A 16,124-nucleotide genomic window follows, 5' to 3' on the forward strand; every position below is an offset into this window, starting at 1 on the left:
TTTGATGCAGCAGAGCCAAATTTAAATTCTCTTCTTTTTCACATTTCCTGGATAACCTTCAGCAACTTCTAAAACATTTATGGCACATCAGGTCGAAAATGTGATGGAAAAACGTAGTTGCTAGCTAGCCATGGCTTCCAACCTCATCTCCTCTTACCTGTGGAAAGAACTGGAATGCAGTAATTGTGTGAAGGAAATCAGAGCCACTTGTTGCCCTTTTACAAGATGGCTAGTTTGTTTTGCTGTTGCGAATATCCTTAGTATGACTTTAAATTTTTCTTTCATCCTGAGTGAGGAGAATAAGGTAATGATGACCATGTGAATATAGACTGCTTCTCTTTTGACAAGAGCCAGAAGATTTTTTAAATAGAGATTTAATTTATCTTTAATTTCCCATCAAATAAGGCCCATTGAGATTAAGATATTAATGGAAAATGACCACATTAATGTTCTTATTTCAAAAACAAATAGGCAAAACCTGTAGAGGAGAAATATTTCTGAATTTCTGAGGGTATTAGAAACACTGCAGAGGAAAAAAATAATGAAATTTATTTGACAGAGGACTGCTAACTACAACAGACTTAAACAACAAATAGGCATATCATAAAAAAAATCAATACTCAGGGACACAGAAGATAGAGATGGAAAAGATATATTAGGTCATATTCTGCATCTCCTGATAGAATGTAATTGTTCACTGCAGTATATCTTTTATCTAGTGTAGCCCTAAATTGCTTAAAGCAAAGGAAATTCCTCTATTTCCTTTGGGAGTGTCTGCCACAGACTGAAGATCTCACTGTCAAGGGATGTTTCCAGACATTTAACCTAAATTATGCTCATTTTCCACCCGTTAGTGCTGAAGTTCCCTCCTTGGTGCTTATACCTCTCAGAAGGACTTTGTCATCATAGTCTCTTTTATATTGTTTGCTAATTATGTGAACAAAAAGCAAGTCTCTGGAAATCAATAGATAATGACAGGGCAGGGTGGTGCTCTTAGATCCTAGTTGCTAGAATAGCAATGTGCACGTCTACACTTTCATCTTTCTCTGTTCCATGGTTAGTAGAGCACCTTTCTGGTAGGGTGAATGAGCTGGAGGGCTATGGGTGACCATACTGCTTCCAGACCAAGTATGTAATATATCACTGTCTGGCATTGTGTTAGGAAGTGTACCCTTAACCCAAATGGGATATGCAAAACGGAAGCGTAACAAGTCATGGCTGTTGCTAAGTTTTTCAGGACACTTTGAGAGACAGGTATCTCAGGTAGACCTTAATTTTGTGTAAGAATAAATGGTACATTTTGATAAACACCTTCTCACAAGAGAAACAATTAAGCAGAGGTATGGAGAGGTCAAGCTTTTGTGGAGTGTGGGTTTATGTAGGAAAAAATATGTTACATTACTCAGTGCCTCACACTGGTACCCTCCAGGCTTTCTGGGGGCCTTCAAAGTAAATAATTTAAACATTCCAGCTGTAATCGCTTTCTAAAACATGCCCTTCTTATTCATTATCACACCGTAACTCTGAACCAGGACAATTTCAGTATTCTGTCATCTCTTAGTTTAACACAAATGACAGGTAACAGCATACTCACAAAATGAAAATTGTTTTTTCATTGTTTCCTTGAAACCTTCTCTTGAAAATGCATTTTTTTTCCATAGACCCCTTCACTGTCTTTAAATACTGGTGACACCTTTAGCTCCACCCTGTCACACAATTTTCCTGTATCTTAGAGTCTTGCTGCCAGATGAGGACGCTGGACAGCGGGATTGGAACTTTCCCACTCCCTGACTCAGGGAACCGATCTACAGGGCGACATGTTTCTAAGCAAGATTCAACTTTGCAAATAGAAGTCCTTGCACAGTCTGAGCAAGTTCTTCTTTCAGCTCCTTCAGTAAAAGCCAAAACTCTTGAGCGAGAAGTGCCTTCAACAGCTAAGAGCCAGGAGTCTGCAGAAAGCATAATTAGTCACTCAACATCTGATCCGGCCATGGCTGCCAAAGGTATACGACCTTTTCAAAGTCGCCTTCCGAAACCAGCTTCCTCAGGTAAAATGTCAATTACACTGAAAATCACATTATTTCTGCCCTGATGTCTGTTTTGATTAGCAGAAGTCCTATAATAATGACAATTGATAACAGAAATGTTAAATGCAGAGCAGATGTTCTTTTTATGAATGCATAAGGTTAAGAAGTTTGTGACCTGAACTGTATAGAAATTTTGTTACACATGATGCTTATCAGAGAAAGAAAAATGTGTTAAGTACTTAAATCCTTTTCTCAAGAAACAGTACTTGAAGAAAAAACATATGGCAGCCTCGAAATTTGACTTTGGAAAGAATGCAGATGATCAGCAATATTCAGGATCAGACTCTGCAGCAAAGTACAAAGCATAGTCATGTTGTGACGTAGAAAAGATGCATTCATAGAGACTTGCTTTTGAAACCAGACTTGGTCTAAAAACTCATTTGGCCTCAATGCTAACAAATCTATGGTCTGGACCTCAAATAAGACTCACATTACTTTACTACATTATACAAATACATTTCTATAGACAAACATAAAATACCTTACTTTCACTGATCAGCTGCATGCAAACTTTATGTTTAAACTATAAAACAAAAACTGACAAAGGAATACAAGGTATCCAGGAAAGCACCAACAAATAACTTGGTATTACAGCAAATGGTTCCATTGAAATCTGCATCTTTTCATAAACACACACTGACCATTTATATATATTTTTTAAGGGTTTTGAATTATTGATATGTATGTCAATAATGATAGAAACCATTACATAAAGCGTTTAGAACAAGGAATTTTTCATAGTCAGCATGATAGCTATGGTACAAAAAGCAGTAAAAGTAATTGGTTTAATGGGGAAGAGTATTTTTTTATCTTGACCCAGTGCAATATCATGTATTTATTGGGGTTATGGTTGTTAGCACTTTGTCAGTGTATTTATTGCTTCTATAAAAGTTGTGTGTATTTAACTTGCGTAAATCTGCATCACTCTAAGAGAGTTTCCATGTAATTAGCATGTAAGGTTAAATATCAAGTTTAAGCTTAGTTTAAGGCCATCAAATATGTATTCTGCTAATGAGCGGATGTATACTGAGCCTAGGAGGAAAAAAACACTCTTTTGTGTGTTCACAAAATGCATAACAGAAGAATTCTAATTAAACATCTTAGAACTTAGTTGATTTAGCAATATTCTCAGTGTGGCATTGTAATGGTATAATAGACTGCAAACATGCATCATATGCTTCATCGCAGACTCCCCTACTTGTTTCAAATAAAATCTAAATAAAGTATATTTTAATGCTTAGGATTTTTAAATGTACTGTTAATTAATGGTACAGCTAAGACAGATTCAAAAGTGAAATCTTAGTTATAGATTATATGCTACATGCTTCAATAGCCACATGTGTGACCTCAATTCAGCAGTGTGCTATAGAGTCCATGATTAAACACTGTCATTATAACAAATTGAACAGAAACTGCAAGCGTTGAATTGCTTCTTAAGAAATCAGTAGCAGTAAGATTGTTCTGATCTCAATGCTAATATTCACTGCACCAACCTTGTAAGGTTTGTATCTTAATTAAATTGTCATGAAAAGATGTTAAAAAAAAGTAGTATACATCAGATGGTGGGGTCAGCTCATTCTTTACTAGAATATTTTCATTCGATTATTCTCTCCCTCACTTTCTCACCCAAATTACAATTACCACTTTATTTCATATGCACCATATATCTTCTCTGATGTTCTGATTTTGCATAGTGCAAATATAGCAAATAAAAAGGCTGGCTTTCTGCTAGGAAGGTACTTGTAGTTATAATTATGGTAAAGGACTCTTCTCTCTCTGAGAACATAAAATAGCAAAGCAGATCCTACAGTGCCTAGAAGTAGTTATTGAATGTTATTTCTTATTTGAAAGAGTATATATTTTAAAAGTAATAGAGGGATTTAAATTCATGCTTTCCTCTTCTCTTGGTAATAGGAAGAGGCTTTGGATCAAATTCTGCCATTGTACTTGTTAGAATTATTCCAGGATGTTAGTAAGTTGTTCCTTGGAGTAGTAAAATATTATTTGACATAATGGCTTGCCCTCAGTTTTTACTGAATTATAATTGGAACACTGTCAGGAAGATGCTGATGAGACCTACAATTTAGATAATGCCTCTCCTAATTTAGGAATAATTAATCTTGCAAAGCAAAGTGAACAAGAACCAAGTTCTATGACCTCTGCCTCATTAAAGCATGCTGAAGAAACTGTGGAAAATAGAAAAGTTCTTCCAGAGTGGACCACCAAGAAAACTACTAAAACAAAGGTATAAGTTAAGAAGTGTCATTTATCAAATGAGATACGTATTGTGCTATAAAGAAGCAGAAATAGTGAATGGTTTTAATATAGTGGGAAGAGTAACTAGCAATCATAACAGCTGCATTTACTTTCTTGCCCTTCATTTGCAATCCATTATTTATTAATAATAATAATACAGCCACTAAGGGTACTTTGCCATCATGGTTTACAAACATGTTTTAATTAAAATCCTCACAGGCATTTTATAGACAAAGAAATTGAGACCTTTTCCCGTTTTTCTCGTCAAGAAACTTGATTTCATTTGTTTTCTTTCCATGAGATTCATATCGCTTTTTTTTTTATCCATGTTGAGGTTTCCTTGTCTGTATGGCCATGTATATGAGTGTTTGAGCAGGTGTGCTATGACAGTATTTTGAACAGGAAAATTCTTACATGTTTCTGTGTGGTTTTGGTTAATCCCTGCAATGATCTCTCTGTCCTTCAATCCTGTCATGAAAACTGCAGGAAGAATAAATAGGCAAATACCTGTGTAAAAGCTACTTCTGATGCTTGTCAAGTTATTCATATTCAGGAACACCAGGCTGTCAAGCCCCATGAGAACTATAGGGTCAGCAGGTTAGCAAAGAGAAAAAAAATTATCCAGAAAGTGTGTGTTAAGCAAGGAAACTGTCAGACTGCTCGCTAGTAAGTCTTACATTACAAGAGACTAAAAATATTTTGTTGCAGAGCTTTTTTGCATGTCTGCTTTATCCATGTATTTACCAAGTGCGAGCCCTAGTTTCCTTCATACCCTCTCCTGAGGCAGTCTATGCCAAGGATGCACAGAACCTCTGGGCCAATCACAGTGGGGTGCTTTTCCCACTCGTCCCAAGTCAGGCTCATGTCAGCCTGTGATACAATTGGCTGTTAGGATCCCCCTGCCACTTAGAAATACAGAAATGGGTTCTGCCCTTTATAGCTTAATGGCATTAGGGTACACTGTGAACCTATCTACTACAGCCTTATACTCCTGTGGGTCTGATGTGCCTATATTTATATGACTCATGCTCAGAATATTTAGAACAGAAATGGGGAGATAAAATTGCTTGTATGTCATTGAGAAATTAGTGGTGAATACTCTGTAGTGCTGTAGTATTGGCCTCCAAGTAACAACCACATCAGTGTGGTCTTCACCATGAACCAGTCGTGAATGACCACTTCTAGTCCCAAAACCATCTTAACACAAAGCATGTTACTGCTAATTAGTCTGCCTAAGAGTGAGGTCAGTGTGCATATAGCTGGTATATGAATGTGTCTAAATGGCTTCAGAACTATAGCCAGGTAAATATTAGGCACAAGGGGTGTGAATTTAGGAAGAATTTAGGATTTACTGTGATAGAAAACATGAATATTGTCTACTGGCCCTCCTAATTGTCTCTAGAATTGATAACAGCAAACCATTTGTTGTGTGATAATTTTGCATGTTACAAATACACTCTATTAAACATATTTGAGAAGTTTAAAATTGAACTTGCTGGGTGAAATTATCTGAGCATGTTGGTAGATTTGAAAACATTGTTACAGTGAAAAAAAAGGTAAAAACTGGGCTGTTTCTGCCAAACTAACTGAGGAGACTTACCAGGACAAGAGTGTGTTATTTCCCTCATGTCAGATTGATGATTATTTACTTGAAGAAGTGGTTAGTTAAATGGGTATTGCAGACTTTTTTCCAGTTGAAATATCCATGTACACTGCATGATGAATATAAAATGTTCCACTCTTAATACCATCTTCAGCATTATTTTTATATATATGCATCATCTGAATAATTGCAATACCCTTATTTGTACAGGACAGAGCTCTCAGAGTGTGTACTTACTCTGCAAGCAGCAGTGACACTGAACTGGAGCCAGAGTATGAAACAAGTTATTTTAGAACTGCAGAGGAGACTCTTGTAGAGTTAACAAAGAACAACAAACAAGGTAATTGAAAATCTGTATGTAAAAATGTGTACCATCTCCACTCTGACTCAGCAGCCAATAGTGTCCTTCATTGAACTTTCTGTCTAGTTTTCACTTTCTACCCCCAGATCTTACTTCAGTCTAATTTTCCATTAGCTTTTTATTACTTTTTGCTTTTTATTATGTACATGTCTTTTTTTCCTTTCTTCCACATTTTTTGCTAGCAGGGGGTTATTTGTAGGCTTTTATGCATAAATCCCCGCAGTGTAAGTAAAAAGAAGTCTTCTGTTACATTATTACAAAATATAAAAGGTGACTATAAAGATAACTTCCTTTTTTTTCTTTTTAATTACATTACCCAGTTGAAATAAAGCAATGATCAAGGCTACAGTTGTCCAGTCTCTGTATCAAAGTGCCAAAGTGGAGTGTCTCCCATTGTCCTCCATGTAAATATTGCCATTTTCAAGTATCAAACCTTTTTGCAAGAATTTATGGCAATTTGAATTTACTGAATTCCAGTAGATAAAAACACATTAAGTGAAGTTCTTGAGATAATAGTTTTGTGTGCTTAATAACCCAAGAAATTGCTGTCGTCTTGACCACTGGCTTGCTGGGCTGCAAGCTTCCTTTCAAGGCAGATGTGAGCCATCTAAGAGGAGGAGGGTAGAGCTGGTATCCTTCCCTATACAGCCAATGGCTTCCCTGCAGGAGATAAATTCTGGCAAGTGCAAAGGCCAGTGCAGGGTCTCTCCACCACTGAAGCCCTCACAGCTTAACTTAAGTTGTGCTGAACTCTCGGCACAGCAGTGAGCTCAACCTAGCAGACATTAGCACCTATAGTAGATACCCCAGTGAAGAATGTATTAAAAATGCCATGAATGGCTAGATACTGTTGACAAACACACCATGCTGTTTACTGTCTGCTGGGAGGTGGATTTAAAACATTTGGCATTTTCAGAGCTAATTCATTTTTAGTGATTCCACCAGAGAGAGAGCAGAGTAGGAAGCCAGGACATTTATTTACATTACATTTTATTACATTACTCCTATAACTTTCTATTTTTAATCTGTATGAAATGTTGCAAAACATTTAAGTCAGCCCATAAACACTTCTTTTTACAGGTTTACACATCATGTTCTAATACAAGAAAGATGTGTTTTGTTAAAGGGATATACAGGCACTTTTTTCTGTATTGATCACATTTTGCAAAAAAAGGGGTTTATAGTGTGTAAGCAGCTGCATTAAATGGCAGCAGATTCCAAGTTTAATGACTTCTAAGGATGACTTGAAGTCACAATTTTACATAGAAAATCATTAATTTTGTGTGTATGCCTAATATTTTGGGCTACTAACAACTAAAAATCATAATTAAGACAAATAGAAAAGAAAATTATAAAGCATTATTGCAAAAGTATTCCTGCTGTGGTCATTCCTTATGGTCAGGATTTCTGTTCTATGCTCTATAAATGCAGTTCTCACATCATACTAAGAGCAATACTTATTCTGTGTTTAAAGATCTCAGCTTCCTTATGCCCAACTCAGAATATCCATGTGAGGCTGAGGCATAGGCTGCAGCAAACCAATTCATAAAGAATATTTTTATATGTATAGATAATTGTATATATTAGTTGAGTCCCCAAAATATTGATGAAATTTCATTGGTTGAACAATTATAATGTTGGAGTGATTTTAATTTTCCATTTATGAGCAGGGAACAGAAAGACTGAAAGTCCTGGTGTCCGATGCAAAGGCTATTAAAAGTCAGTGATAAGAGCTTCATTAATTTAGTGAGCTTTGGATGAGAGTCCCAGTACATTGCCCAGTGTTACAGAGAAGGTCAATAGAATAGCAGGGAGTAAGCCAAATATTCCAGGTTCTTCTATTTCAAGCATGAAAATGTTTTGCTTCAAATTTCATGAAGGTTTTATCCTGATGCAGTTCTGTTGGAGGCACTGGAGGCAGAGGTTCTTCTAATGCTGTAAGTTATAAGTAGAGTTTAAGTTTGTGCAACAAGTGTGAGGAAAGAAACTAATGATCATGTAAGCCTCTGTCTCCTGTGCATTTTTATGAAGCTGCCAAAAATTTCTTTGGTTTTGTTTTGATCTTCTGAATAGGTTTTCAGCCTTGGACTTTGAAAACTGAGGTTTTATTCCTAATATTCGTGTATGACAGTAGGATCTGTAACAGGGTAGGACCTGGTTTTTACCTTACCGGTGTATTTTTTATACTGTTGTATTCATTAGCTAAAAATGTAGTGAAAAGGATAGAATTATCAAATGTAGTAAAACTGAAAATCATGCTAGAGGAACTTAGCACATCTGCCATGTAAGACTATTAAGAGAGAAGAACAAAAACTTATGACAAATAAATAAGTGTAATGATCACCCCAAATTAACTGTCCCTTCTATAATTAAAAAAGAAAGAGAACTAATTCTGGCTGTTTCATGCCATCTCTTTCGCATTGAATATTAAATATGAACAGTAGTCCTGTTTATGTGTATTGATTTGAGAGTTAGGAGCCAGTATTTAAATGCTGTTATTACATTGAATCCCAGATACCTTAAAACGTTTTAAATGCAATTTAAAATTGTAACATTATATTATAATGTATATAGACTGCAGTTCAACAATTAAATATGCCATAATAGTACTATTTTTAACATCTCTTACAGCTGAGCAGAAAAAACAAAGTCAGAGAAAGTCATTTCTGGGGAACCCAATGTCAATCTTGGATTTATACCAACACAGTCTCTGTGGCCATTTTGGAGAGGATGGACCTGAACAATTAACACATTACAGTTTAATTGAGCAGCTGAGTGGAGCTTCCAGTAAAGACAGCAAGGCCAAGGAGAACCCAAGTGTGAGTTACTAGGATTTTTATATTACTTGTCCTTTTCTTAATGATATTTTTTTTGTCTCTTATTTTTTCCTCAGTGTGTTGATTGATAACAAAAACCAGCGTGACCTGCAGAAGAGTAAAGATAAAAATATTTTTAGAACAGTGTTACATTCTGATGTTCAACTGTCATAGAATCAGACTTCCAAAATTGACAAGTAGAGACAGGCTAGCACTAGCACTCTACCATTAGAGAGTTTAAATAAAAGGATAGCAAGAAAACAGAGGATTTATCTTTTAAGACTGCTCCATCATGTAGTTAGATAATCTGTATAGCAGAACATGTAGTAAATCATCTAAACATCTGAAGTAGTATCCTGAAAATTCAAATGAAATCATGCTATGGAAGTCAGCTATCTTCTGGTCTCTTTTGAAATAACTTGGTGTTAGCTCTGGAACTCCTGATTTGAGGGGTTTAAATGTTATTTTGAAGACCAGTTCTGATCTGATTGGTGGATCTTGATGGTTACTTCATGTGAATCCACTTACTATTTCTGTCTGTAAAAACATTGAACCTGACATCATGAGTATCAGCAGCCCTGAATGGCAAGTTCTCAACCTGCTCTTTTCCTCCTCTTTTCTCATGCCTTCTCCTCTCATCCTAACACTTTCTGACTTTTTCTCTTGTATACTCTAATAAGCCAATTTGTTTGAAAATGGAGCCACCCAGCCATGATCCAGTTTAAGCATTTTGCCTCCATGTTCAGTCTTTTTCCTCAGCTCTTCTTTTTAAATAGAAGCTTTTTTGTTTCTGTGTAGCACTCAGCACATTTTGGGTATGTTACATTATAAACAATGGTGGTAGCAGAAAATGATGAATGAGCTGCTGCTTTTGTAGCATACTGGTGTAGTTCATAAGTGAAAACGAATATTTATCTCTTCACAAATACCAGTTTACAGCTTCATAAAATCACTGTGCATTGTAACTTCAGAGGTGATTAACCAAAGTTAGGGGATTTCAAGAATCTGGGCCAAATGTGCAGAAGGAATATGTGGAACAAACTGGCAATGCCCAGTTTGCTCCAACTCTGCTGTCATTAAAGCCCACCTTAACTGAATATAAATTGACACACAAACTTCAAAAGAAAAATCCTGAAACTTGTCTGCCTCATTTCCTGACCAACCAAATTTCACTAGCCCTCAGGATATGATGCAATTTGAACATATTTGGGTCGTATTAGAAAGAGCAATTTTTAAAGAGTCTGGCTTCATAGCTAGGAAGAAGAGAACTTAGAAAAAAAAGGAAGGTAGCAGAAGAGTATTAAAAAGGATAGATGAAGGAAAATGCTTTGAACATACATTTAATTCCTCATCTTGAACATGTAGAAATTCACAGCTTAATTATGCAGATGAGATTAATTATATATGTATGTATGTATTTATATAAAAATATATAAAAATCAGTTCTGCCTTCTGTTACAATTAACAGAGCAGTTAAGATTTGGTTCCACTACAGAGAAGTGGCTCAGAGTTGCATCTACTTTTAATTAATTCTTCTCATGCAATTTTTGCATATGACATCTCTGCAATGTGCCCAATCAGCATCAAGACTTGAACAAAACTCATTAAATTAGCCTTAGGATCCTTATAAAAATCCACCATTAAACTAGAAGACAACAGGTAGAACTCAGCAATAGCATTTTTCATGCATTGTGTTGGAGGGCTTTTGAGATTACTCTTTGATGATATGAAGTAGCTCTCAGAACAGCATTGCCTCTCGGTGAACAGTGAAAGCTCAGTAAAGCACTAGAGATTTGCCTATTAGTATTAAACTTTTCAGAATGACAAATGAGAGCCAGCAACCATGAAAAACAGGTTGCCCTGAACTTCTTATTTGAACTAGCACAGCAGTTTTTTCTAAGCTGTAATTTGTCCAACCCAGGAAGATCCACAGTCTGTTTAAATTCGAACTGTGTGATCTGGAACATTACACCAGAAACTGAGGCACTTATGGCCAAGAACTGAAAAAAAAGAAAAACCCAACATAAACTGGGGGGGGGGGGGGGGGGGAATGAAGCTTTCATGCAGATTATTTGGCATTTTGAAAAAGGAAGCGCTGCGTGCTTTGAATTTCATTCCCAAACAGTGTGTGAAGCCTTTAAAAACTAAAAGAAAAAAAAATGTTGTGATGGGCAGAATGAGGATTTTACGCTGCTTGTCGAAAGAGCAGGCTGCTGTATCAGTTCCTCCGCTCAGCTAAATTGGACTGTACAGCACTGGTACAATAGTGGCTTCAGACTGGGGGCTCTAATGAGACATTCTGGTGGGAAGCTCTGTCTTATGAATTGTGTCCTCACTGAACATCTTCACCAGCATTGCCCCAAAGTATATACACAAGAAGTTTTATCAGCAAAGAAGTGTTGCATGGGAGGAGTTTCAGAAGGGAAACAACCAGTGGGCAATTGCTGTGATAAAGGGACACTGCATGGGCAGTTAGAGGAATCAAGAAAATCTTTTACACATTGAAAGGAGAAATATTTATTGTTCCAGTTTCTTATCTGCCAAGTCTTAAAAAGCATCCTGGTTAAATTCATTTGGCACTAACACCAATTTTATTTTGCATTTATTTTAACCTGGGAAACTTATTCTGAAATAATGTCATCATTTCAGTGCAGAATTTTGGACCAGAAAAAAAGAAAATACAGTTTCAAAGAAAGGAATAAGATGCATTGAATGCTGGGCATAAAACTTCCACTTAAATAGTCATGGTGTATTTGCCTCATGTAAGATTTTCAAAACAAGAAACAGTAATTTTTATATGTATCGAATTAATTTTAGTTGGACAGTAACTTCTCTGATTTAGTAAAACATACATAGCACCTCATCCAGAGTCCACTGCAGTCAGCCCATGGCGGACACCTGTCCAGTGCAACTTCAGTGAGGCCTGCATTAAACAGCTGTTCCTCTTCCTTGCAGCAGTAGTTGTGCCTTGAGCAGTTTGCTGACATCATGATTGCTACCATATTTTTGCAAGGAAGAAATTCTTTCACATTCCAGTGAGCTTACTGTTTAAACTTTAAAAGCTCAGTGGTTTATTTTTTCCTTATAAGAATCCAGAAAACAAGATAAATTTCCCTCACCCAGGCCCATTGTTCATGAACAATGAGAACTAATACAAGACTTCTTGTCATCTTCTTTATTCCTTGGAGAAGTAACTGAGATGGTCAAAGATTTTATTACTTAATCATCCTTATGATCCCAAAGCATCATGAAAAATATATTTTCTTCTCTATTCTTAACCAGCCGCCACATAATTATTTTTTGTAATAGAGCCCTTCTTGCTTTCCTTTGTCCCTATGTATTACTCAGTTTGTGTCACCATCAAGGCTTGCTTGTATTTCAAGGCATGACTTGAGCACTTTAAAGAAAAGAGCCTTTGTGGAAGAGGCTGGTGCCTATCACAGTTATCTAAATCCTCTTGTTTTCCCTCAGTTATGATAACATACACAACGAATGTGACATTTCTGGCACAGCTACAATGTTAACTGCATCAGCAATTTAACTAGGAGGCTCATTTAACAAAAGAGGTTGTATGTGCAATGTGAAGTTACGGTCTTATTCAACACAGCAGAGTTTGTATGTGTTGTAGAGATGATTCATGAAGGAGATCAAATGCTCAAATCACCGTGTCTTGCAATTCAAGTATATATTAGAACTCACTGGCAAATACAGGAAAAGGAAGAATTAGAGAAGTTGCTGCTGGTTTGGCTGCACTTAGAAATGGGACTGATGTGGCAGCATTCCCAGATAAACTCAAGGTTTTTTACAGTTGAGTAAGCTGATTGGGAGTTAATGCTATATGATTGACTCATTTTGCTCACAAGGCTTCTAATGCATTGTATTAACAGAAGGGAATATCCACAAAAGGACTAGAAGCAACAATGTTTGGTAATTGCACACCACTTGCCATCCTCAAGGATCCCAGAGCACTCAGCTGATTGTATAGAGGGTGTTCCAGCATTCCTGAATTACAGCAATAATTAAAACAGCCTAGACACCTCTATAGGCTACACTAAACAAGAATAAGGGGAAAACAAAAGGCAGGCATGAGCTGCTCCTGTGTCTCATTCTGTGTCTCATCTCTCACAGAGATCAGTAGGTCTTGAGCTAGGGTATGAATTAGCAGCACACTGGGCGCATTCAGCTATTTAGGAAGATCTTGCAAAACGTGCCAGCAAAGTTTATGTGCGTAATTTCGGTTCTCTGAGTCAGTTTCTGAAGGTGCCTTACTCTCTCTGAAAGACAGAAGCTCTTAGGGTCCTAAATAAAGCCCTCTTAAAAGACACTCTTAGGCTCTTAAAAATAGAGCCCCTCTTAAAAGACACTCTTCGTATTTAAATGTCTGAAGTAGTTCCAGGGAGACAGTGTACACTCTGCTTTCACAGAGGACTAATTTTTTTAACATTCTCAGATATGTTGAAGGAGGGATTCCACTTATCACGTATGAAAAACCTTAAGAGAATGAGCTTAGTCCAGCTAACAGTTGGAAGAGCTGCATCCTAAGAGTTCAAAGTGGGAAGGTGTATTGATGTATGGAACTACTTGCTTCCTTGCCTTGACCAGCAAAAGGGAGCCTATGCAGCTAGCTTGTACTGAATAGCAAACTTTCAACTCAAAGTTAGCAAGATTAACACTGCCCCAAGCTTTCCTCTGTGGGGAACTAGTAAAAAGTAGCTGTCGTAGCTACCATTTGTATTTTAGAGTGAAACTGCACCTCAGTGCGCCCTCAAGTGAGCACTAAATAATTACCTTGCTTATACTTTCATAATAATGAGAGTTCCTGCAGCTGGGGCAGCCCTGGGTATCAGGCTAGTTGCTTGGTCTCAGGATCTCAGTTTCACTGTCTGTAAACTCAGGACAGCAATACCTATCTCATGTTACAACCAGAAAGAAAACAGTAAATGCTCTAGGTGACCTGGGGCTTAGCTTGCCTTGTACAATGTGTGTGCTACTGCAAATACAGGATTTGAAGCAACTCCTACAAAATATTATACTAGAAAGTAGTAGAAGATACAAGGTGTCCCTTGTCAATAATAGAAAGTTTGTAGATAGGCTGGATCAAATCCAGGAATTAGTTGATTATGGATTTCTATGTAATTCAGTCTACTGTGTATCAAGCACAGAAACCTCACCTTCTCTTTGCTATTTGCCTTGCCTTGCTTAAGAGAGAGGAAAGTGATGAGTTGAGGAGGGAACCAGTTTTATTTCCTTTCCCAGACTTGATGAATGCAAGATATTAAGGAAGATACTACCATTGTACAACTTGTAGATGGGGAATAAGCCTGCAGACCCATTCACCTGTCTTTTGTGTTTTAAGATCAATGCTTTCCTTCTGTGTAAGGAATTAGCACGTCAAATCATTGCATATGTTTATGGAGGTGGTCTATTAACGTAAACATCAGTTGATGCCAGCCTAGAACCAGACATTCTAATACAGTCAGGATCTGATATCCTTTCATCCTCCCTGTCACAAAAACTGAAAATAACATTTACTGTATTTATGCTTTTGTATTCAATCTTCAAAACTCACATCATTAGCACAGGATGTGTATCAAAGATCCAGCAACAGTTTTGTAAGGGACAGTATTACAAAGGGAAGGTAAACTACCCAGCAGACTTGTATGTCTGTCTAGGAGTCAGCACCTCTATTTTGAAAGCAGAGCAAACTGCCTCTCCCAAAGAAAGGGATCATGCTCTGAGCACTGTGCTCAGATTGGTTAGCACCCAAGCCACAGGTGGTATAAAACCGCCACGGGTGGTGTAGAGCCACACAGACACAGCTGCTTGGTTGGGAGTGCACCCCAGTCATGGCAGACCTGAAGTGGCCCAGCTGGAGCTGGGCTGCCCCCAGGCTCTCTCGCTGCATCCATACATGCTTGCTCAGAGCTTTCCTAGACCTCTGCCTCCAGAGCTGGTGCTGCCGGCTGAGGTCAAGTCTTTCTGCGGCCACTGCGGGGAGGTCACCGAGAGCACACACAGGAGGCCTTACGGGGCACGGACTGGAGTAGTGAAACAGGCACTCTCTGCACCACACCCCACCACCCCCCCACACTCCATTCCCTAAATGTGGTATGTATGGGCATCTTTAAGCTACACGTTTCCATTTGTCAAATTGTCTCAATAGAATTTACCCACTGACAGGCCTGGGGCTGCGAGACTTCCTTCGTATTTAATCAAAGGGGTTTGATTCTCAGGTGAATGATGCAATACTTGTTCCATCATAGTAAAGACTGTCTGAGTAATTACCCAAGTTGATGTAAGATCCATTGTCAGGGGAATTTTATAGGAGTACTTGACAACATAAGTGACAAAAACCACAAGAGCATGCTCTGATGAGAAAACAGATTTTACCATACCACCCATGGGAGTAGTACAGAATTAAAAATATTTTTACTAGCCTCAAGTCTGATTCAACTCCTGTGGGGAAATGTGAAATTAGAAATAAGCTATGATTTCTGCAGACATCAACAAGCCCCACATCTCTGCATGGTTGTGTTTTTTCCCTGCATAGGGCAAGTTCACATTCTTAGACCTGCCTACTGAGCCTTATATTCCTAATCAGGTCTCATTGTTTCTAGTATCTTGCCATCAAAGTTGCCCTCAAAAGTAAAGTGAAGAGACAGCAAAACAAACAATTTGAAGACTGCTAGGCAGTCTCCTGGGACCAAAGTCTCACTTGACGTGTATCACTTAAAAGAAATGTTGTGTAGTGTGGAAGAACATTCTTACAGTTAGCCTGAGGAACTGGCTTGGCAACAATAAAAAGCTGCAGTTATACAGAGACTCATTTCTCTCCCTGTGCCTTCTAGGTGAAACAGCTGAGGCTTCTTACACTGCTGAGAGTTTTAGTAAAAAATCAGGCAGTGGAGAATGGCTCAGCAAGGAGGATGGTAACATTCTCTACAACTTTTTAAAGTTTTTAGAAGGCTGCGGCAAGGCAAAACAACATTTGGAAGGCAGAG

At 37.6% G+C, this 16,124-nt stretch overlaps 1 protein-coding gene across 2 annotated transcripts in view; it reads left to right on the forward strand.

The window, feature by feature from the left end:
• Positions 1-16,124, forward strand: part of NCKAP5 (NCK associated protein 5) — a 405,798-nt gene that overhangs the window by 369,430 nt on the left and 20,244 nt on the right. For both annotated transcript variants that reach the window (XM_065671334.1, XM_065671333.1), the window contains 4 exons: positions 1,734-2,048; positions 4,196-4,332; positions 6,157-6,286; positions 8,939-9,126. In XM_065671334.1, coding sequence (XP_065527406.1) covers positions 1,734-2,048; positions 4,196-4,332; positions 6,157-6,286; positions 8,939-9,126 — 770 coding nt within the window. The remainder of the gene's footprint in view (positions 1-1,733; positions 2,049-4,195; positions 4,333-6,156; positions 6,287-8,938; positions 9,127-16,124) is intronic.

The sequence above is a fragment of the Lathamus discolor genome, chromosome 3, assembly GCF_037157495.1.
Source record: "Lathamus discolor isolate bLatDis1 chromosome 3, bLatDis1.hap1, whole genome shotgun sequence".
NCBI lineage: Eukaryota > Metazoa > Chordata > Aves > Psittaciformes > Psittacidae > Lathamus > Lathamus discolor.